The sequence below is a fragment of the Grus americana genome, chromosome 5 (assembly GCF_028858705.1).
Source record: "Grus americana isolate bGruAme1 chromosome 5, bGruAme1.mat, whole genome shotgun sequence".
NCBI classification, from domain to species: domain Eukaryota; kingdom Metazoa; phylum Chordata; class Aves; order Gruiformes; family Gruidae; genus Grus; species Grus americana.
Genome location: NC_072856.1, coordinates 53,065,547 through 53,088,569, shown reverse-complemented (window position 1 = coordinate 53,088,569; position 23,023 = coordinate 53,065,547). Strand labels below are relative to the sequence as shown.

The 23,023-nt window shown below is 40.9% G+C and overlaps 1 protein-coding gene across 1 annotated transcript in view; it reads right to left on the bottom strand.

Annotated features, from left to right (window-relative positions):
* The window catches only part of LOC129206774 (ras and Rab interactor 3-like), a 172,752-nt gene extending 150,116 nt beyond the window's left edge, over positions 1-22,636 (bottom strand). The window contains exons 1-2 of the mRNA XM_054826614.1: positions 21,906-22,636; positions 19,363-19,473 (exon numbers count right to left, since the gene is read on the bottom strand). Of these exons, the coding sequence (XP_054682589.1) occupies positions 19,363-19,473; positions 21,906-22,062 (268 nt within the window). The 5' untranslated portion in view covers positions 22,063-22,636. The remainder of the gene's footprint in view (positions 1-19,362; positions 19,474-21,905) is intronic.
* Between the last annotated feature and the right edge of the window lie 387 nt (positions 22,637-23,023).

The following is a 23,023-nucleotide window of genomic DNA, read 5'->3' as shown; positions in this document are numbered from 1 at the left end:
CCAATAAGCAGTGAGACATGCAGAAAGCCTGCAGTCCATCCACATTTTAGTGACATTCCACACAGGAGCTAGTGATAAAGTACAGTGAGGATATAAAGACTGAGAATTGTTTAAATACAGAATTTAAAAATATATACACAATGCTGCTACTGACAGATCACATGTGCATGCTCAGTAGATGAATAAAGAAATCACTCAGAAAAGCACTGAAAGATACACTGTAGAAGATAACAGCCAGTAAAATGATGTATGATACAGTGTCTAAAGGAACAGCTTCTGTAGACTTGGGCTTCTGAAGAATTGAATCCTCCAGCGCAGGTTTCAGTCACAAGTGCAGAGCACTGAGCTGCTGCCTGTGGCAGTAAGCGACAGCAGCAGTGGTGGCTGAGCTGCCTGACTGAAGGAACCTGCATGACAAATTTGGCAATGAACAGTGTTTGAGTGAGTCAGCAATGCCTGCTTGGTGGGAAAAGTAGATTTGGAGCACTCTATATTAACAACACTTAAATGGTACATCGCCAGTCCTGCAAGAGCAAGGAGAGGACAAGAGTCCTAAAATACTCCTAACATCCAATATGAGAGTCAGACCCTGGGAGAAAGAATCAGCTGGCATTTTGAAATCACATTCTCCATATGCAGATGGTGACAATAAGCACAGTATTCTAATTTTTACTTTCTAAACTTCTTTCTTCTACTACATGTAATCAATAAGAAACAAATAATGGAAAGGTTCAGTTACACTATACATCTCTTGTCACTCATTCTATGAGACAGAGCAGTAATGCCTGCGGCAACACAAATGAGACAACTAAACGTCCTTCAAAGTCACACATAGACAAGTTCTTCCAAAATCGTATTTGTAATGAAAGGGCCTCTTAATGAAAATAATTCAGAACAGCCTAAGACAAAGCAAAGCAAAAGGAAAAGTCATGGGCAAAATGTAAAGAAATACAATGTAATAGCTAAGAAAGAAGTTGGTCATGTTTCGACCATCTTAACTGGGCCTTTATAAAAATGTACTTAAAATTGTGTCTCTGGAGACTGAATTTCTCTCATATAACGCTGACTATGAAGGATGCTTCTTTTAGAACAGAAGAGTGTGACACACCATATTCATCTGACCCCCAGTGTGCAAGGTATTTGGAATGCCTGTCTCCACTAAGGATAAACATGGTCTACATGACAAACAGTCCCAATTTTAAATGGCTAGTGTCATATGGAAGTTAACTCTGATCATAAGCAACGAACATGATATGCATTACAGGGAACCAAACTTTTAATGGTAAGTGCTCACCACTGTCTAAAGAGCCAAACAGTCAATTTAAAAAAAAACAAACCCACAACCAACAAACCAACACTATCATCACTATTTTTGAATGGGCGAATATTATTTTAAATTTGCAGATACAATAGCTATAGCATAAGATTTGGTATGTCACTTGAAAGGTCTGTAATTTTCTTGTTAAATATTTTCAGGGAGGAGTTATTTCAAGTGCAATGTTCCATTTGAGAAACAATTTAAGTCTATCTTGGGAATACATAACTGCCTAATGTTGAGTATTCTGTGCTTATAACTGCCTTTCTGTTTGTAGTATTCTGCAGCTTCCATTACTGTAGCATAGCATCTCAGTCCAATGCATGCAACTTCACTGTATTTTTAAGAGACAGAAAAGTATTTTTAATCAAACTCCATAAATGAGGCCTGCAACACAGAGGATTAAATCAGAACCACCAAGTTTAGAGCTAAAACAGGACTAATACAGAACCTGAGTAAATAAATCTAAAGAAACGATCCAGAAAGTCTGCACTAGCAATTACCTGTCCCTAGAGGAAGCAGGAATTCAGCACCTCCCTGTTTATCTTGCGGGTTCCCTAGGCAATTTCACCTGCACAGAGCTACCTTCATCTGGGGAAAGAGGCAACTCGCTTCTACCTGAGCAACGCTACTCTCCAGTAACAGGGTAAAACAGTATTAAAGTCTGTCAAAGCCCCTAGAGAGGCTAGATCAATTAGGTATGCTACAATGCAAGACTGAATTCAGCACAAGCCACAGTTACTATGGCCATTTTCATTTAAAAAGTTAAACCGAAATCCTTCAATTGCCAACTATTGTGCTCACATCTCACTGGTCAGTAATTCAAGAGAGTACCACCTCTCCCTAAAAAAAGAATACAGATTATAACTACCTCAACTGCAGACTTAAAGGTGGTTCATACAGTATAACGGGTTTGCATCTTTGCACATTTACTAATAAATCAGTCCAAAATGAGTGAGAAAGTGTTGCTAGCAAGGCAAAACAGCTCCACAGTTCCTAACTGGCTCCACAAGAACTGCTAACTTTTGAACCCAAGTTTTTTCCTTACAGTCAGACTTGTGATCTCTGCTGCTTCACTGCCCCCCGCCTCAACAGCTCCTTGTGTTTAGTGTGAAAGATTCTGTAGTGAGGGCAACTCATCCAACCCTACCTGAGGTACTTGTCAAAAACCCATTTTGTGTTCAGGAGTCCTCACCAACTTCACTTGGAGCGCTACAGGTATGATTTGGGATTAGAGACCTACAGCACTCCAGAAAGAAAATACAGTTTTCCTCTACTGTTAAAGTACCAAGACACCCAGGTACCCAAGGATGCACTTAGTGAGATTTCCAAACACATCTAACTCCAACTGAGATCCAGAGAATTGAGAATCTTTACTCCAAAGATTTCACAGAGAATGTCTATATCTAAATATTGAGGCCCTTAAAATGCCACTCTACACCCCATTTCCCTCTCCTGTTCAAGGGAATTTTCCTTACTGATTTTAATGAGAATGGGATCAATTAGTTTTTAGTAATATATCCAGTTATTTCACTGTCAGAGAAACAATTTCTACGGACAGGGGTACAACTCACACTACAATAATATTTTGCTTTATTAAGCTGCCAGTATCCGTTCCTTAGCTTTGGATGCACAGAAATAGGTAATGAAATTAATTTCTAAAGGACACACAGCGCTTTCAGACCATACACAACACTTGTTAACGTCATCTGACACTTTTTCACAGGCCAAGCAAGAACAAAAAACAGCCTCAAGCATAGAGATTTACAGTTTGTTTTACCACCTAAAGTCATCTACCATGATTCAAGGTACTTCTATGCAAGATAGCACAAGAAGATTGCCTTAAAAGTAATTCATTTTCATCATCTCCCTCTCCAAGAGGAAAGCACTTCAAGCAATGCCTACTTTGCTTTCCACTAGACAAATTAGTTTCATTGTGATCTTTTTCAAATGTAAAACCCATGAATTTTAAGTTGGTTGTTAAAGTCCACAGAAATCCAGTTTAGCATCTTCCGTCTGTACTGATTTAAACACTCTTCTTGAACACCAACAATAATAGTTTTGAAATGTCCTTTCCCTTGGCTTCCCTCCTTCCTCGTACTTATCTATACATTCTCTAATCATTTTGATGACACAGGGATATTTCAGTACTTTAACAATAAAATTGAGCATGTCAGTGTTTTTGCTATGTAATTAGTGGAGGAAATACAAACACCTGACAGCAAACTCTGTGATTTTGTATGATTTAATGTTAGAACAGAGTTTCACTGTTTAAAATGACAAATAAGCTTCACAGACTGCTACGCAGTCCTGCTGTGAAAGAAAAAAGTTTTCACAATAAATTAAGATAAAACTTTAAATTTCTTCTTTTTCATAAGGTGCATTAGTAACACAAATTTAGAATAAGGTCTCTGAGAATGCCAAAATAAAGGATATTTCTCTCAGTGGAATTAAGATTTTAATACTTTGCCTTTGATCTGAATTACACAGTATTCTTTAAATCCAAGAGCACAAAATTCCAGACTTCCCTAAATAACCTGGAGCTTGCTAGCACAAATCTGTCAACTAACAAATCCCTCTTCATCTTTCCAAAGGCTGCATTTTTAAAGGTCATTAGATGGTCAGCTCACACGCTAGCTTTACAGATCATGTAAATATAGTAGATAGAGACATATAAAATCTCCATTCCCCATTTCAAGTAGCAGTGCTTCTTAAGAGTGATGTAAATCAGAGAACCTCTGTGCAGGTAGTATCTGCAGGTAATAATCACAAGATCCTAGCTTCCACTAGATGAAGCAGTCCAATGCTGCATTTGCTGTGTATGGAGAAGTCCCACTGATGTAAACAGTGGCTTAGGAGGGGCCAGTGGGACCACAATACTAAAAACTACCTCAAAACCCTCGATGTCTGCATGAGTCTAAGTCCCCATTTTGCCTGAACACATGCTGAAACATCAATGATATTTTCTGCTGGATACTCAAGGTATTGGAAATGTCTCAGTTCGAGAAAGGATCAAAAACTTCAACTTCAGGTTAATTACATGTTTAAAATTAAAGTTGCGCATAACTGCTGTACTAAATCAGAATGTTTGCTCAAGTGAGCCAAGTGAAATCATGAATCAGATCCATTGTGAGTGCACTTAAAAATCTGCCCTTCAAACTGAAGTGAATGCAGTGTAGTATGGGGTATTGCAACAAACTTCTGGTTCTAGACAGCTTTGTCCTGAGGCAAAAATGGCCCCCTGCAGGGACTGCTGTTTGCCTGCTAGTACCTCAACTACGCAACTCCATTCCATAGTCTCCGTTTCCAAAAAGTAGACAAAAAGAGATTTCAATTAAATGAAAAATTAATCCAAACACCAAAAGTAGATAAACACAAACCTCTAAATCTAGCCATACATTTAGACTAACTTTGAGACATAGGACTATTTCTGTAATACTGAAGTGCAACCATGTTTATGTGGGTCATTTCCCTTTAGCTGAGATGTCACTCCAGCCTGTCCTCAACACTATGTGGGAGGTTTACACTAATCAGCTTTTTCTGAAGTTTAAAATCTAGCATCACATCAATAGCTGTTACACAACATCAACAAATACGAGCTGATTTATGAAAGCCAACCTGCATCTGAATTCACAGATATCTTTCCCTATAAAATTATTTTACATTATTAAGTTAAATGTTTTAGTTAGGAACAAATAAAGACAATGATGCAACATGCTCTAAAAAGCCAGAGCTATTTTACAGTTAGCATTAACTTTTGGTAAGCTATTGGGGGGGAAGGGAAGAACCAAAAAACCAAAAAAAAAAAAGAAAAAAAGATTTTAGATATTTTTATCATCAATTAATACCTTCCAACAGTATGATTTTTCTCACAACTTAAATTAGATGTTTCTATCTTCATATATTGGAGAGTGACTGTTTTCCCAGAAGGGAAAAGCACACTTCTTTCCAGAGTTTGTTTCAAAGAAAATCAAATAGTCTGAATTATTTTCTCATATAACATAGACCATACAGCTCAAAAGCCAGAGAAGCCAAATTTCTATTCTTGGTTTTTGTTATTTTGCAGTGGTAAAGCTGCCTGGCACTCATAGCAGCATCTGAAGGAACACCCATGGAATTTAAACCTTTTAAATTCTTTGAAAAATCTTTCAGCCAACAGAATTTTTCTCTAAAGCAAAAAGAAAAGGAAAAAAAATAGAGAGAAAATAAAGAAGTAAAACACATCTCCAGTCAAAGCACACATGTATTCACATATCAGACTTCACGAAGAATCAAAACATAGTATAACTCTGGTTAATCTCATAATTGCAAGAGGCTTTTATCTGTGGCTGTTAAATAATACGATCCAAATTGCCTCTCCAAGGTTAAGTGTATAAAGTCACAGTGCACCTAAAATAGCAAGTCACTGAAGGGTATGCTACACCATTTACATAAAGAAAAGAAAGATAATTTTTAGTAATTACCCTTGTAATTACTGTTGTTTCTTTAACACACAAATATATTTACTAGCACAATATAAATGCATTCACTGGGGACATAATGACTGTAAAACTTTGAATTTTTACTTCTGTAAATGTCTAATCTGATACACTATTTTAAAACAAGCAATCCATTTGTTTTTCCCATATTAAAGTTTACAGGCAGAAGAAGAGGAAAGGTATTTTTGCAGAGGAAAAAAAGAAATAATCAGAGCAATGAACTGAATAATCTGAGGATAAGAAACAAGTGCCTCACTGACAAGCTACACCACATTTACGCTCACTCTCAATCAGAATTTATACTGTGGCACCTACCAATGGAAAGCTATGATCACCTTGATTCTCTATGGAGAACAAGGCTTACTATTATAAAGACGGTTTTTCCTGTTCAGAGCCCAATCTAACTGGGTAACATTTGTAGAAGAGATAAAGGGATCTAGGTTCCCCATTAGTGTTCAATTAATTTTCTGCTCCCTAGGAAAAAAAAAATAATTGTGGAGTGAAGGAATATAGGGGAAAAAATCACAAAGGGCAGTCACTGCTGCAGCCACAGCTAGAATTGAGGATTTCCTAGTCCCTGTGCCATGCTGGAACACTGGATCCGGGTCTCTTGCAGTAAAGATTGGTGTATAAGATTCTTATGCAGCCCTGTACATTTCATGTCAAGGCACAGAACTACTGAACATAAACTTCTGATACTACATTAAAATAGTCATTAAAACAAAAGACAAACATATTTGTACTTTACAAAAAGAGAAGCAAGATTTTGTTGTAAAAACTCCAAACAAGATGAACAAAAAAAACTCTCTCAACTTAGTAGAGTGACTGAACTTAGTTTTCTATACAAAACAGATGATAATCTGTTTTTTGTAATAATGATTAAGATGTCAGTTTGGGGTTACATCTGTAGGCACTCCAGAATCATGAGATATCACCCCCTACTACAGCCTGAGCATAGTGAGATGCCACGGGGCTAAGCGCCTTAGCACAGACAGGCACACAATGTTGTACAACATAGCCATCTTCCACCCTGCACTTTGGATACAGGAGGTCCTCATCTCTTCCATGAGTTATCAGATGCGCTGCCTGTCACAGCTGAAAACCCTTTGGAGAAGGACAGAACTGACCCAGACAACAGTTGGGTCCCTGTCAAAAAGTATCTGGCAGCAGTGCTCGCTCTCCTCCTCAGAGCTGCACAACAGTGCTAAACCCTTAAGAGTAAAGTCTGGAGTCAGCAATGTGGTAGGACCAAAATATTTTGAATCAGTTACTGGACAGAAGGGAAGAATTTTAGTTGTGAATATTATAATTTTCTTCATTAAGAAACAGAGCATATATGTAGCTCTTCCCATCCTATCTGCAATGTCATCCCAGAAGAATAGTAATGCTAGTGGCATTTGAATAGCATTCAACCCTGCAGGGCCTGGAATGGGGAAGAAAACATTGAATTTTGAAAGTGTCCAACAAAACCAAAAGATTCTGCAAATAATTTCATGCATTCCACCAAATCTGACCAATTTCAAAAGCCACTGAGCTTATAGAACCATAATACTTTTAAAGACTCTGAAGTGTTTGTATGATCATGGCAATTGTCCTTTTTTCAATGTAACATCTCTCTTACACGTGCAAATTGGTCTTGTACCTACATCTATGGGTACAAACTGGTACAACAGTTATGAAGTAAAGAGAATTTCACAAGCAGTTATTTAGCAGAGACTTAATTATTCTTTAGCCAGTCTGTATTTTTTCTTTAAAGCAAATTTGAGTCCAGAGTGCAAAATGGATATTGTGATTGTTTCATAAACAGTTATAAAAACTCCTTTCGATGTAAGCAATTTGTGCTAGTTTTGCTGCCTCCAAGACTACATGAAGAGTAATATTATTTCTACTGTCAAATCCCCATAACGCATTAGAAAATCAAACTCTGAGTTGCGTGGGACTGGACTCCATGCCATACAGAAGATAACATTGAACCAAGTTGACTAATTTCCCTTTACCAGTCTGTTGTCTTGCAGAGAAAGCAGCCCAGCTCCAACCTTTAATTACCTAAGTAGCACTTACTAAACTTAGTTGCCCTGAATATCCACAGATTAGAGCAGTTCTGGAGATGATCCCAGATAGTCTTTCCAAGTAAGAACTCTCCCATCAGGTGCTGTTACTAACCAATCCTGGTCAACCAAATACCTATAGTAAACCCATACAGAATTAAAAAACATAATGGATTAACTTCAAATCAGAAGTACTTGTTCTGCACTCAAAAGTCAGTTACAGCCAAGACAAAGCATCCTCTCACATCCCCGCCCTCCAATCAAATAAAAAACCCTCCAAATATTCAAAAACCTTTGAGTCAGGCACAAACACAGGTTTGCTCACACATGAGAAAATATTGCTGAACTCTTTCTTTCTTTCTTTCCTTTTCCAGCCTGCAAGCAACAAGAGGTGCTCATTTTATCCCTGATATGGCAAAGGAGTGTTGGTATTTTATACCAGTCCCCCTCACACAGTCGTCCCCCCAAAAAAACAAAACCACATTCCCCAGTGGTAGAACCATCACCACAGCAGACCCCTGCAATTTCCCTAGTCACAATTTTTCATCTTCATTCTCTGTGGATAACAGCTGGCCCACAGATGAGCCAGCCAGGCATCTCCTCACCCACTTGTGGGAGCAACTAAAAAGATGTATACATTCCAAGGTTCCTTCTCCTTCTAAATGGAGGAGAAGAAGAAATGACAATTGCTCTGTACTGTAGCATTCAGCTACCTGGTATAACTGGCTGGGAAGTGGTAACCACTTTGCTTCCTAGAGGCAAGCTGAATACTTCATTTGACAACCTTTAGGTATCACCATAAATCAAAAACATGCAGCATACTGAAGCAGTTCTGGGCATATCCTTGCCCCATTTATACTAGTAACTAGTTTCGGTGCCCCATGTTAGGCATTGTAAAAAAATATGGGGGAGGAAAAACATCTCTATTGTGATAAGTTACGTTTCTCATGAAAAAGGCACAATAAAAGAGTCAAGTCCTTATGATCTGATCAGGAAGGAGAGCAGAGAGGTGATGGTGGTAGCAGCAACAGCTCCAGGCTCAATGAACTTAGTATGGCTACAATTTTTTGATTAAGGGGGGAAAAAGTGCAGCTTAACTACTGATGCTCTCTGCAGACTTTGGGCAAGTCACTTTGCCTTTTTCAGTCTTCTTTCTCCTTTTCCTTGTCCATTTCCATTAGGTGCTCTTAGGGACTGCCACTGCATCTCACAACAAGGACAGACAACACTACAGCTCTACAGGGGCTCTCCTCTTCTCCCTTCACCCTCAACTAGCAAAGCCTCTGTGCAAAACTGAAACAGGACTAATTAATATGCTAGCTTTGACTTCTTTCCTGTCTAGCCAATCCTGGCTGACCTATCTCTTGAGAACACCGTGATACTCATGGCTCATGAAGTGAGATTCAAAAAAGGAGAGAATTATAATATTCCAGATAGTTTCTTTCACATAATAATCTGCAAGGGGCTACATAAAAATAACAAGAAAAGGCAAATGGACATTGGAAACTCATGTTAAAGTTTCAGTGCAGGTAAAGGAAGCAGACAAGGCTATCAGCAACAGGGAAGGGGAAGGCTTGTGAAAGGCTTAAGAAGGTAAGAAAAAGCCTTACAATTTTAGGCAACAGTAGCCAAATATCCTGTGAGGGATTTAAAGAAGCACGATATGCGTTCAGCTCTGGGGCTCCCAACATAAGAAGGACATGGAGCTGTTGGAGTGAGTCCAGAGGAGGGCCATGAAGATGATCAGAGGGCTGGAGCACCTCTCCTATGAGGACAGGCTGAGAGAGTTGGGGTTGTTCAGCCTGGAGAAGAGAAGGCTCTGGGGAGACCTTATAGCAGCCTTCCAGTACCTAAAGGGGGCCTGTAAGAAAGATGGTGAGGGACTGTTTATCAGGGAGTGTAGTGACAGGACAAGGGGTAATGGGTTTAAGCTGAAGGAGGGTCGATTTAGATTAGATATTAGGAAGAAATTCTTTACTGTGAGAGTGATGAGGCACTGGAACAGGTTGCCCAGAGAGGTTGTGGAGGCCCCATCCCTGGAAGTGTTCAAGGCCAGGTTGGATGAGGCTTTGGGCAACGTGGTCTAGTGGAGGGTGTCCCTGCCCGCAGCAGGGGGGTTGGAACTAGATGATCTTTAAGGTCCCTTCCAACCCAAACCATTCTATGATTCTAAGATAATCAGGCAAAGAATGCAACCTTTACAAGGGCATGAAAAGTATTTAGAGAGAGAAGATTCTCACCAAAGAACTAAACCAGAAACAGCATCTCACCATCCAGCAACAAATCTGTAGGGAGGAACCTCAGCTGCTGTAAACTGTCACAGCTGTAATGACATAGTGGAGTTAAGGCAGTGTACATCAGCACAGATATGCTCCCAGAAACACTAAAGAACAAATGCCTCTCTCCAAGAGTCTATGTTTTGGGCTAGGAACTCACAAAATTCAAAGCACATGCTGATTCACAGTAAATGGGGCAGGGGGGAAATAATCTGTTTTCCCCATTTCAGTCTCTTTGAGCTGCTAAACATACATTTCATCCATTTTACCATTCCTGAAGTTTAAATGTTTCCCACCATCTGCGAATATTTACATCTTGCTATTCAAAGATTTAGATACCTCTGTGCAATAGATCCCGTCATATTACCCTCAACCCACTGAACAAGTGAATGCATCATATGCAGGGGAAAAATAATTCATCAGGTTTTGGCAATCTCTGAGAATAGTCCAACAAGCAAGTATGTACCGGAACTGAACACACAGAGTCTAAATTATCTTCTTGCTCACAGGAAGGCACATTTGGCACTGTTCCCCACTATGGGTAGAGAATGTCACTCTCTCAAGATCGTTAATGCAGCACCTGTCATTAACATTAAACCATTAATTTAACATTGCAGAAAAGGAAACAATTGAACAAGCATATATACATATAGCCTGCATTCTACTTGAAGTGTCTGCTCTGCTGTACTTCAACTTATCAGTAGAGTCCCAGCAGGAATGAATTTGACTCAGTTTCTAAGGCTATTACATTTTCTACTCTAATGTCTTCAATGTCTGTCAACTTTAAAGAATACAGGAAACCATCACTTGTTATTGCCTGAAGGTCTTGCCTTCCTGTAGAACAGGAATGATGCCAGTTTAATTGTCAGCAGGTTCATGGAGTATTTTTAGCCTGCTAGGTAGATAGCCACATCTATTCTGTAAAAAGTCATGGGGATTAATGAATACAGTAAGAGGTATGCATAATAAAATTTTGTAACTTCTGAAAAAATAATTGAGGGTTCTTACCAGAAATATTAGCAGAACAAAGTTTAAAATTAATTTACTGTAATGAAATTGCACATTGTGCCTAAGTGTATTTTTACATCAGTCATTTTGACCCTCAAAACAAACACTGAGATTCAGAGACAGAGTTGAGGGTCACGAGGGTTTGCTTTTGGTGAAGCTTTCTAAATTGCTTTATATCTAGATGGTGTCATTAGTGTAAGCTCTGAAAGTGTTCTTCATTGATACTCCAGGCTAAAAAAAAAAAAAAACAAAAAAAGGATATAAATTGTGAATGCTTCCAGTTTTATGTGCCAAACACAAGGCTAAAAGGTAGTCCTTCAGTAACTTAAGCCCTTTTTAGAGACTCCCTTTGCTTTTCATTCTAGATTCCTTGCCCAACAAAACCAAACCTCTCTCATGTCTTTCTGTTCCTTTCACCCATCCTCCAACTCCAGGCTCCATAACTGGATAATCTTAGCCTTTCTACCACCCAATTCCAAACCCCAAGTTTCTCTATCCCTCTTGCAGCTTCTGGTGACCGCTTTGTACCTCCAGGTGCAAAGCCCAGTTCTGTGCTTGTCCAGTTTTGCCCGAATCTTCCACGTCAGTGGTCCAAGTTATGGACTGATGAGACAATGAGACCACAGAGATGAAGTAATGAATGCAGAGTTTTAACATCTATCAAACCATTCAGTACCTCATAAAGACTCTGTCCTAGGCCGACCCCAAGAGTACGGAATAATGCTCACAGACTTATTTACAATGCCTTTTCAAGCCACTTCCTACAACAGTAAAGTGAGGTGTGGTAAAAATTGTGCATGATATAAAGCAAAACGGCAGCATTTTCTGTCTCAACTGCAGTACATAGTGACATGTCACAGACAATAAGGTAAAAAGCAAGGAGTAAAAATGAAATTGCCATGGACAAGGACGGATAAATTTAAGCACAGCTTTTATATCAACAGCACAATTTTCTGAGTGGAAACTTGAGCAGATTTCCACACAGAAAGGTCTATCTGCATGGTCATACTAGTAAGGAACAGATCTAAATACACACACATTATCCCACATTAAGGGTGACACAGTGAGCAATACCATGGAGATCTGCATGCCCAAGTCTCATTAACTTTGATTTTGAAATCCCCGATTCAGGACTTCAAGTATGTCCTGAGTGAAACGTAATTCATTTGGTTTCCATACCAGATCACAGGAAAACTTGGGTTGGATGGACCCTCAGGAGGTCATAATAGTCCAAACATCATCTTTGCAGGAGCCTAGATCAGGACCTAGGTATCTGGATTTGATTCTTTGTTCCACCACATATTTCCTTTGATGTCAGGTCACTAATTTACACAGCTGCTGTCTGCCTGAGTTGTCTGCAGTCACAGAAAAAGAGATGTTGCACTATTACTACATTAACATTTGAGAAATGTTTAGGTAATGTGGTTTGAAATAGAGGCAATCAGACATCTCAGTATTAGAGCTGGGATAATACAGAAACCTTCAGGTCTTAGTCTAGCACTCCAGAGCATTCAACCTGTTTTGTTCCATTAAACGAAAGTAAGGGCCTGTGTCCACATATGTTAAATTTGGTTCTGCAGTGGCTACATTTTAGAAACTCTGATCTTTGTTTCAAGCCTGCTTCTTGGTTTCAGAGCAAAAACTTAGCTTGTAAAAGTCCTTATCCACAGTGTGCTTCAACTGGACCAAAACCAACTGTAAATAAATCTGAGTCATATGAAATAAATATTATAGTAATATATTAAGCAGTATTTCTGTTTCATTTGCCCTTGTTTATTATATCTCTAAATGGCATTTTAAACATATATTTATTCGCTGTGTGTTAAACTGCTTCCTGCAAACTCGCCACTTAGACCTGGGGAAATGGATAAATTACCCTAGAGCTTGTTTTCTGTGCTCAGCTCTCCAGGGGATGCCACTGGCAAGTTGAGCCAAAGCACAGAGAGATGTTTGTCTCATTTCTTTCTACTATTTTGGATGCCAGTGTTAATACACTGCTAGAAAATGAACAGCTCAGAGAGAAAATCAGTTATTTTTTAAATTCTAGCTTCAAACAAAGCACATTTCCTAAACTGGTTCACAAAAAAATAAACAGAACACTTTTCCCAATTAACTTCAATGACATCTACCTGCCAACCCTTTTAATACCCACATCAATAAACCAGGCAGAATGTCAGAAGTTAAACCTAAATCTAGGTGTGAATTCTGATTAGGAGACCTTGGGAGCCACGCAAGAAAATCTTGCCATTAAACATTTGTCATTTGCCCTCAACTAGTCTACTAAAAGTGGTTTTAAATTGTCACACATCTATCTCTCCCTAGAAACAGAAACCATCCAAGTGAGATCACAATCAATAAAGTTTACCACTCAGCATCTGGAGGGACAAGAATGAGTCCAAAGACACCAGGGGAAAACAACCCAAAACCAACCCAAAACAAATAAAATCCCACAAGCATATGACAGTGGCTACAGAAATAAGCCACATGCTATCTGGTTAGTAAGTCTTTCCACTACATAAACATGTGCATCTGTGCATATATGCACACATTCACTAGACACTGCACCTATATGTTATGTGAATGCCATATGCAGAAAGCAACTAAGAAATTTTTTTCTTAAACCTTTCCTCATTTTTCATTTCCTTTTAGACCAACACAAGAATAGGATATTTAAGGCTGGTAAATTTCCTGGTCTTTAAGGGCATAAGACATTGGAGTAAAGAAACAATTTAATTCAAAATGTATGCACTATCAATAAATCTATCATACTACAACAGTGGCACATTTTCTATACATCAAGGCTGAGAGTAAGTCTGACTAAGAGGCTAGTGGGGAATATTTGCAAATAACATAACACAGTTATCATCTGTATTACCTCAATGAGACCATGGTCTTTCTGTTGTAGGTACCGTATGAATGCATAGTCAGAGAACCTGCAGGTCATGCTGAGCTTAACAATTTAGACTGTTCATGAAAAAAAGGGTTACAGTGAAATTATTAATACCACCTCCTTAAAAGTGGGGAGGGTCTAAGGAATTTATCCCCACTACAAAACTGAAGTTTGATCTAGGGAAGATCATGAGCCCATTGTTTAAAAGGCGTATATATTATCACATTGTTTAAAGATAATTTACATCAGCACAAAAATTACATATTCCACCAGCAACAAAAGTATGTTTACATTTACTACACAAAGTTTATGATCTTATATATTAAGGTGTCTATAAGGATTAAGAAAAAAAAAGGATACATCAATCCAGCATATTGAGAATGATGCATTTGACTAAGCACTACGTTTGTTAAATAAAATTGATGGAAATCAATGCTTCCTGTAGTGTCTTTACTACAAATGTACAAGAAATAGCTTTTTCTATTCTTTTGGAATATTACTTTGAAGAGTTAGTCCTGTCTTCTCTAGTCAGCAAGAAAACCATCATCAATTTTTGTAGAAAAAGTAACAGGCTCTTGTACTCTATTTGGTATGTTAACGAAACTCTCTAAGACTTCTGTAGTTTCTCTACAATGCATCACATCCTACATGAGTCCCCAAGGTTGTAAGTAACAGTGTAAAATATACACAGACTTAATGACTTCTGATCCTGACTCAGAACTCAGTTATATACATACTACTGGGAAACACACTTTATTTCACTGTAGAGGACTGATTCTTTCTCTCTTGCTGCAAGAACAGAAAGTATTGCTACAATGTGCCTTTTAATTCTGAAGTAAGAAGGCAGCATGGCTCAAAGAAATGCTAACCCCTGCCTTTCTGCCAATCCACAATTCGTCGTTACCCACTCATAACAATGCGAGGAGCACACTTGAGCCAAATCCCCAGCTATTTAAAATCAATGTAGCTCATGAACTGTCCACAGTTCACAAACCACTGGACAGAAAATCCCACCAGCTCTTTTCAGTTTCAAGGTAGCTCACTAACTAGTGTCAGAAGACTAATGGAAATGTATTCTGATACATTTCTAATTCACAGCAAGTAGTTTAAATATTCTCTCTACTGTACACAGGGATTACTTGAAAGTATTTGCAACAGAAAGAAGTCCAGATCAATTGCTTTAACAGCCTAACATCACCCAGTGGAGTCACGCGGTCAGAAACATCACACCACCCAGTCACCCCAGCTTGTAATTGCTCTGGAAGCGTTACTCAGAGTTCTGGAGGACATGGAGTCATGGGAACGTTCTGAAACAAGAGGCGAGCCATTGGAGCAGAGAAGCTATAAATCAGAGTTGCTGGGCAGATGGCACTGCAAGCTAGCAAGCTGATGGCAGATGGAAGTGAGAGCTTGGATAAGGCAAAAAAATTGGTTGTGAACTAATGAGATCGGTTAAGATGCTAGAGACAACTACTCTCCCTTTCTGATCACTCTGCTTTAAGTGAGGGTCATATCAACCCCTCCTCTCACAGAAATTTACCCAGGAAAAGTTTTCAGACCCATAAAGAACAGTATCCCCCAAAGAGGGATACCCACAGCAGCCATCCAGAGAGTTACTCAATACAAAATAAGCATAAGATTCATAATTAAAAAATCGCAGGTTCTCATTAAATTTTTGAAGTCCACAGCCTTCTATATAGAATCTATAAGCCCTCCAGCCTGGCTCCAGGACATATAAAGACTTGTGTCTTTTCATGGCAGAGGAGCTTCCAACAAAGGGAAGGTTCAAGCCAGGAAGGATCTTTAATGGAAAAATGCTACACAACATGTTAACTTTAGTGATGATTTGGTCTTAGCCCAGACTAGAACTGAGGTTGGCTTAGTGCTTACAAAAGCTCCACCTCCTTCCTGCAGCTGACCTACAGTTCCTTTGCTGCTGTTATGGGATAGATAGTATCTACAACTCCTTATGACTACAGAATAGTTACTATCAGAAAAAATGCGTGGCACCTGTTAAGATATTAATGAATATCAGTCCCCCTAACCTCCGAATGTTAGAAAAACCCTTCTCCTCTAGTTATATATATACACACACACACATATATACATACACACAGATGTATTTTCCTTTCCTTCGTCAGAGCCTCAGGGTTCTTTTTTAAAGCAGCATTGCCAAGACTTCAAAGTTTTTTCTGTTCTGATACAATGGCCCCAGAAGCATTAATAGTGTTTCCAGAAGAACACAATACAAAATTATCAACTTCAGTAAATGAGACAATCTCAGACAGTGTAGGCTATGTGAGCTCCTAGCAGATCGCAGCTTCCACAAGCTTCTAACGTTACTTCCAGAAGCTTATGGAGTTTTTCTGCCAAGATATATTACCAAGGGTGAGCCTTCCTTACCACTATCACAAACTGCAAGGATCTCATGGTCTTACAAACTTCTACAGCTGCAATTTCTGACAACTGGGGATTTTTTTATTTGCATGTAAGTAAGAAAAGGGGGTGAAGCAGTAAATAAATTAACTTTGTTGAAAGCCTTTGTGGAAAGGGAAGCAAAGCTGCAGACTTGTGTAGGAAGCTAATAAAGAGGAAGCACAGCAATAGCACTGCAATGACACAAAGGATTAACAGGTTCTCAGCAAAAACTTGCATTTCCCAAAGTATTATGAAGTTCTTGCATCCTAAACACACATAGAAAAACATCCATATAACATAAGAAAAATGCTATATACCATACACACACCTATGCATTTGTAGGGCCCTTAGTGCTTAAGGCAGATAAAGAAATGACATGGGTAAGAATAAGTAATTCTGATAAAGGAGCCTACAGAGAGCACTGTATTCACACAACATATATACATATTAACTATCTGTTCTCAAGATTAAAAAAAAAGACCAGAAAAAGTCCAGCCATTTAAAGTGTTTGACAGCACATTCTTGAGATTTTCAGTACATTGGGATAAGTGCATGACTGAAAGCTTGCATAGCCCAACTGAAAATCCATACTCTCCCACCAATTTTCTATGCAATTTTTGATCAAATCTCTTGACCTTTCCTGGAACTACTTTCTCCAGATGTAGTCATGGGGTTACACAAGCTACATTCCCATAGAGATGAGCTATGCTACTTGCTCCTTTTTGATAGCTGTTAGGTCATTGTACTTTTCTTCTCATTACAGGGCAAATCTCAATCTCTGGCTACCAGACAAGAATGAGGGAAGAAAAAAAAAACAAAAACAAAAACCACAAACCACAAACCACAGACCCCCCCCAAATGAAACCCCAAACAAACAAACAGAACAAAAACCCCTAAGCCTACAGAAGTTGTTACCGAGCAGTAACAATCATGGGTTCTTACAGACCCATTCCTGTCCAACAAACATCAATTTCAGGTATTTTCAGATGCTCCCCTTATTTGCAGCTATCTTACATCTGGCCACTCTTGCAGCATCTAAATCCCCCCTTTGGCTGCAGAAGATACACAGAGATAAGCTGTACATAACTGCAGAATAACAGGAAGTGACTAGAAAATGCTACAATTGCAATCCTGTGACATATTTGATCTGTAAATCTGTGTTCTAACAGAAGAAACACCTTTAAAAAGAAAGGCTAATTCCAGCACTGTGACAAGAAATCCTGAATTGAATCCAAGTCTCATGATATTTTTCTTAAAACCTCAGCGTCCTGAGGCATATTTGGACCTCTCGTGTGTGCAGTCTTTGTGGTTACAGAGAAAAGTGCACCTCAACAACCTGAATTTCAGAAAGCACATCAAAATGACCTGACTCTATTTATTTCAACTGTTCTGAAACTAATCTTACAATTTTAGAAGAATGGATGGAGCTGAGCTATTTGTTCTACACATCTGGAGGAGTCAGCACTGCTCCTGGTATTCCAATTTACACATAAGCGTATGCTGTCCCTTGGCAGTTTTATCATATCATTGTAAAAAAGTTCTCATTCATACTAAATGGAAATCCCCATCAAGAACTTTGCCGGGCATCTTTCTGATCCAGCTTCTATGATTTTGTGGCCTTTGCTGGCTTGGCTCCAAGTGTGCTGCCAAGTATTTGTTCAGACATGATCACACTGATGCATCCACATATGTGGAGAAAAACAAAAGAGGAGTGGGAAAGAATAGTATTTTCTGACTATTCATCAAGAATAATTACATGTTTCCAAAAGGTCATTTTTGTCTTCTTCCTTGTTTTGTCTGTCAGAGTTGTTCACAGACAACAGCATCATAAGGTTACAGATGAAGACAACAGCAAACTAACCCACAAAGTTCTTTACAGAGAAGCTCTTGGACATCAACATGATACATTTAAAGCTTTTGAACCCAGATACTTTGCACAATTTCCTTCCACTCCTCTCAGAAGTGCATAAGCGCAGTAGTGATTCTCAATCTATACAACAGGTGACTCAGCATTACAACAAACATGTAACTGGCGGAGGGGGAGGGAGGGTAGTACTACTCCAAACTCCTCTAGTGCCTGGGGCTGACAGTATCCCAGAACTCATACTGTCACTGTTTGCAAGAAGGCACAGACTCTGCTGTCATCAAAGAGTTGATCAGAGAGTCATATTTAAAAAAAAATAAAAATCTGAACTTTAAATTAATTTGGCTAGTGCCATTGGCAAAATGTCTCGTCTCCCACACACTGTAAACCACAGAGAGGCACGGAGAGAAAGAAAGGAAATACACAGTGGAAAGACAGATGGGAAGATGAAAGCATTGTGGACTAACACTGATGTTAAAATGCGTCATCTATCCCTGCTCTCAATCAATTTTTACTGCCTGGCCGGGATAGATATCCTGAAGTAAAATGGATTCCAGGGTTTCTGTATGACTTACCTCATCATCCCCCTCCACACAATATAAATTCCTACTCTGAATACATAGTTTATCATTAAACTAGCAAAACATGATTAAGTGTATAATGGTAATGAACACAAATTACTGTGCTCAGATGGTATCTCAAACACTGCATGTTTAGCTACCCATAGTTTCAAGAACAGTACACCTCTCATTACCAGTGCAATATACACAGCATCACACAGATAGGAATAATCACCAAAAAAACCCAAATTAAAGAAATTAAGTTGTCAGCACAAGTCTCATAATGACCCCAAAACATTCTTACATCTGAACATTTTTACCTTTAATAGATAGTCATGGTGTTATATAGCACAATAAACCTTATTTCTACACAGAACAGTCCTGCGTTTTTTTTAAGTTTCACACTTTTATGTTTACCCTAACATATCACTGCAGCTTGGTCATGACAGCACTATGCAATACATCTCAAGAGCTTATAAGACATCCCAAAGTTTTCCCATCTTACCTGGCTCTGTACAGTTCTTTTCTTCATGTGTCCCATTAGGTGATGCCATCAACCTTCTATTCCTCCATATTTCTGACAAAACACGTTTGTCTGCAATAGTTGATTCTCGGCCTATATTAAATAGAAAGAGGTTATGCCCACTGTCACTAATTTTTTCCTGCATCATCTTAACTGGACTATAAGGCCCCACTAGCCTGGAGCACGGACAGACCAGTATGTGAATGCAGCAAAACCAAGGTGTGACTGGAGCACGTGCCAACACACGTATGCTGGGTGCTCCTAGCTACAAAGGGTGAAACTAGCTACGAAGGTGCAGCGCGGTATCAGAGCTGTTAGCATGTTCTGGCTATCAGAACACCTGGCTGTGACCCACAACAGGAAAATAATTCTGCAGAAAGCAAATGCTGAAGCCTGCACCTGTGAAACTCAACACTTAGCAGTTCCTATAGATGAAACCAGCCCAGCTATGCTGACATGAGCAACAATCACACTTCCATTTAGTCATCTGCACTTGCACATATTACATTACTGATTTCTCAAAAAAATCAAAATGCATATGGACGTGTTCCAGTTACATTTTGGTTTATTCTGAGTCTAGGGGCTGATCTTTTCACTGTTGAGTATACTTGATAATATCAATCCCTGCACTGTGAATCCCCATAAGTCTTAAGGAAAACAAACTTCTTTAGAAGTCAATGGAGCTTTTGCTTGAACTCGTATTCCAGAAGCATTCTCAATGGAACTTGCTGAACAGAGTACAGAAGGAGCACTTGTGATAATGCAGGGTATGTAATTATAATAATCAAAGAAAGAATAGAACCTCTTAATTAAATCACTTCCATCTCAACCATATCCATTTCAAATGAACGTATTATAATAACAAAAATTCTTCCATGGTTGATCTTAGGGTTTATATTCAGTCATCAGGTAATGCTTGTGCTTTGTTACAGAGACTCTTGCAAAAAAATCTAGCTTGGAAGTTAGCTTGGCTAGAGTATTTGCTAAAATATTCTGACGCCACATTTATAAGAAACATACAGAACAGATGGTCAGTGTTTATGGATGCAATATACTGTAAATTAGCCAGCTGAAAAAAAAAAACCTACCTGATGCAGCATACCATCAAAAATTAGGTTATGAGGGATTTAGTTGATAACCCAGGAGATTAAAAACTTTCATTAGTCATGACATTTTTCATGTAAACCTAAAAAAGTTCTGGAAAACTGTTATCTACAACAAAACCCCCCTCAAACTATGTAAACATAATCATGCCCCAATTACTTGCTTTCACAAACCAGTAAGTTTATGAAAATAAATAGCTGGTGCAAAGAAAAAAAACACACAAAAAAAGCATAGGCATGACAAATAGTTCTAAATAAAACAAGCAACAGTATACTCTAAAACCACAGTTAAAAAAAAAAAGTTGAAAGTTTTAAGATGAGCAATATGCTAATCAGGTCTAAGACACTGAATTTGTATATGGATGGCTTGTTGCCATCCTAGATATATGTCCAACAATATCCCAGGCAATAATCTGAGCACAATAGCATTAAAAAGCAGACAAGTTCCACCAGATTCTTCTTCCCTAAAGCACGTATTTTAACTTCAGCTTTAAGCAGATGACCCATCCTATTTCTGCTGAAATCTGATTTTCTTATATTAAACGTGGTCATAGGATCTGGGCTTAGTTTGATTTTGTTCTTAAATCCTCAAGGACTTTTGGCAGTCCTACCTAAAGACCCATGTCTGTCCCAGCAACCTTAGCCTTCATATTTGAGTGATGCAAAGCATATCAATAGAAATTAATAATGCAGGAAGAGGGCCCGAAGCTGCCCATTTACAGCCCAAACTGTGCCAGCAGGTGGGAAAAAACAAAATGAATGGGAATGATGTAATTAACTATAAATGCATCAGTTTACCAACATAGCACTTGCACAAAGGATGCAACAGACTGTCTCTATAAACTAGCACTGTTCCTTGCCTAAAATACAGAATTTCGTGTCAAATCCAACTGTAATTTGGGGAGGGTGGAGGGAAAAGATGCAGAAAAGAAGCAGTTGCAGCTGATGGAGGTTTGCAACCTAAGGATAAAAATGAAAGGTGGCCCGAAGTTGCAGAGGGGACCACAAGCGGCTGGAGAGGCTTCAGCTCTGATGCAGCGGCAGGGGGGAGACTACTTCAGGGCTGCTTCCAGGCACGCAGTTGCCCCGTGATTCCGATTCCCCTTCGATTCTCGACCCGAAGCCCTCCGAGAGGCACGGGAGACCCGGTGCTGGAAAGCTCTTGGCCACCAGGCGCCAGCGACGCCTCCTCTCCCCGGGGCTGCGGCCACGCACCTGCCCGGCGCAGAGGTTTCTCCTGAGGAACCCGCGCTGCTCGCCCGCCCGCTGGCGTATTTCCACTGAGAAACTCAAACCAGGAACAGCCGCGGACGCTTGAGCCCGCCAACCCCCGGCTGCTCCCGGGGCGGCAGCCCCCGAGCCGCTCCAGCCGCCCTCCTGGCCCTGGCGGGGTCCGCCAGTGCCGCCGCCACAGCCACTCACCCAGTCTGGACAGCAGGCTGGACATGCACCAGACGAAGAAGAGGATGGCGCAGATGAAGCCCAGCTGCTGCAGCAACATCTCCCGCCTCTTGCGAACTTTCCTCAGCATAAGCAGCATGGTCTTCGGGGGGGCGAGCGGTGTCTCGTCCAGCTCCATCGGAGCAAGCGCGGGCGCCGAGGGGGCGGCCAGCAGGTCGGTCGGAAAGCGGGGATCACTCTCGGCAGCTTCCCGCTGACGGCTCCATGTCGGGCAGGCTGCAGCGCGGAGAGAAGCCGATGCCCAACGCCTTAGGTCGGTAGCAGCGAAGCAGAAGCAGGTGGAGGCGGGCGGGGGCGCGGGGAAGACGGCGGCAGCAGACCGGAGGGCGGAGAGGGCGAGACGTCGCTCTCAGGGGCCGAGCTGAGCCCCGCGCCCCACACGCGCCATGGCCGGCGGCGGAGGAAGCGGCGCGGGGGCACCCCGCGCTCCTCTGGCAGCGGCCGCCCTACAGCGTGCCGTGGGCTGCGAGTCAGCACCGAGGGACGGCGGCATCCATGCAGCTCCCTACCCGCCCCGGCCAAGTTTAAAGTTTATCCCTTTCCTCCCTGCCTCCCGCTGCCGCCGCCAGGAGTAGCTAGTACCGTTGGCGGCAGGTGTGCTTAACAGCCGCCGCCGCGGGAGTAGCTGGCCACTGGGCTCTGAGCGCGGCGCCGAGCGGCCACTCAGCCGGGCGGACAGCCGCTCCTCCGAGCACCCGGCCCGGCCCCCTTCTCCCCGCCCCTCTCCTGCAACTTTCTGGGTGCTCCGCCGGCACCCATGGCAACGCGCATGTACCCTGCCCTCCCCCACCTCGGGGGGGGGGGGCGCGGAATTAAGCCGCTAAATTAATCCATTCCCCTAAACGGCGCAGGAATTACCTGCTCTCGGTGCCGTGCTTGGCGGAGTCATCCGTGTGAGGAGGGGAACAGGCAGCGGCAAGTGCTGCGGGCTGGCGCCGCCTGAGGTGCGGGAGCCGTTGGGGAGGTGGGGGCAGAGGGCCCGGCTCGCGCTGCCTGAGGTGCGGGAGCCGTTGGGGGGGTGGGTGCAGAGGGCCCGGCTCGCGCTGCCTGAGGTGCGGGGGGCGAGGGCGGCCGTTGGA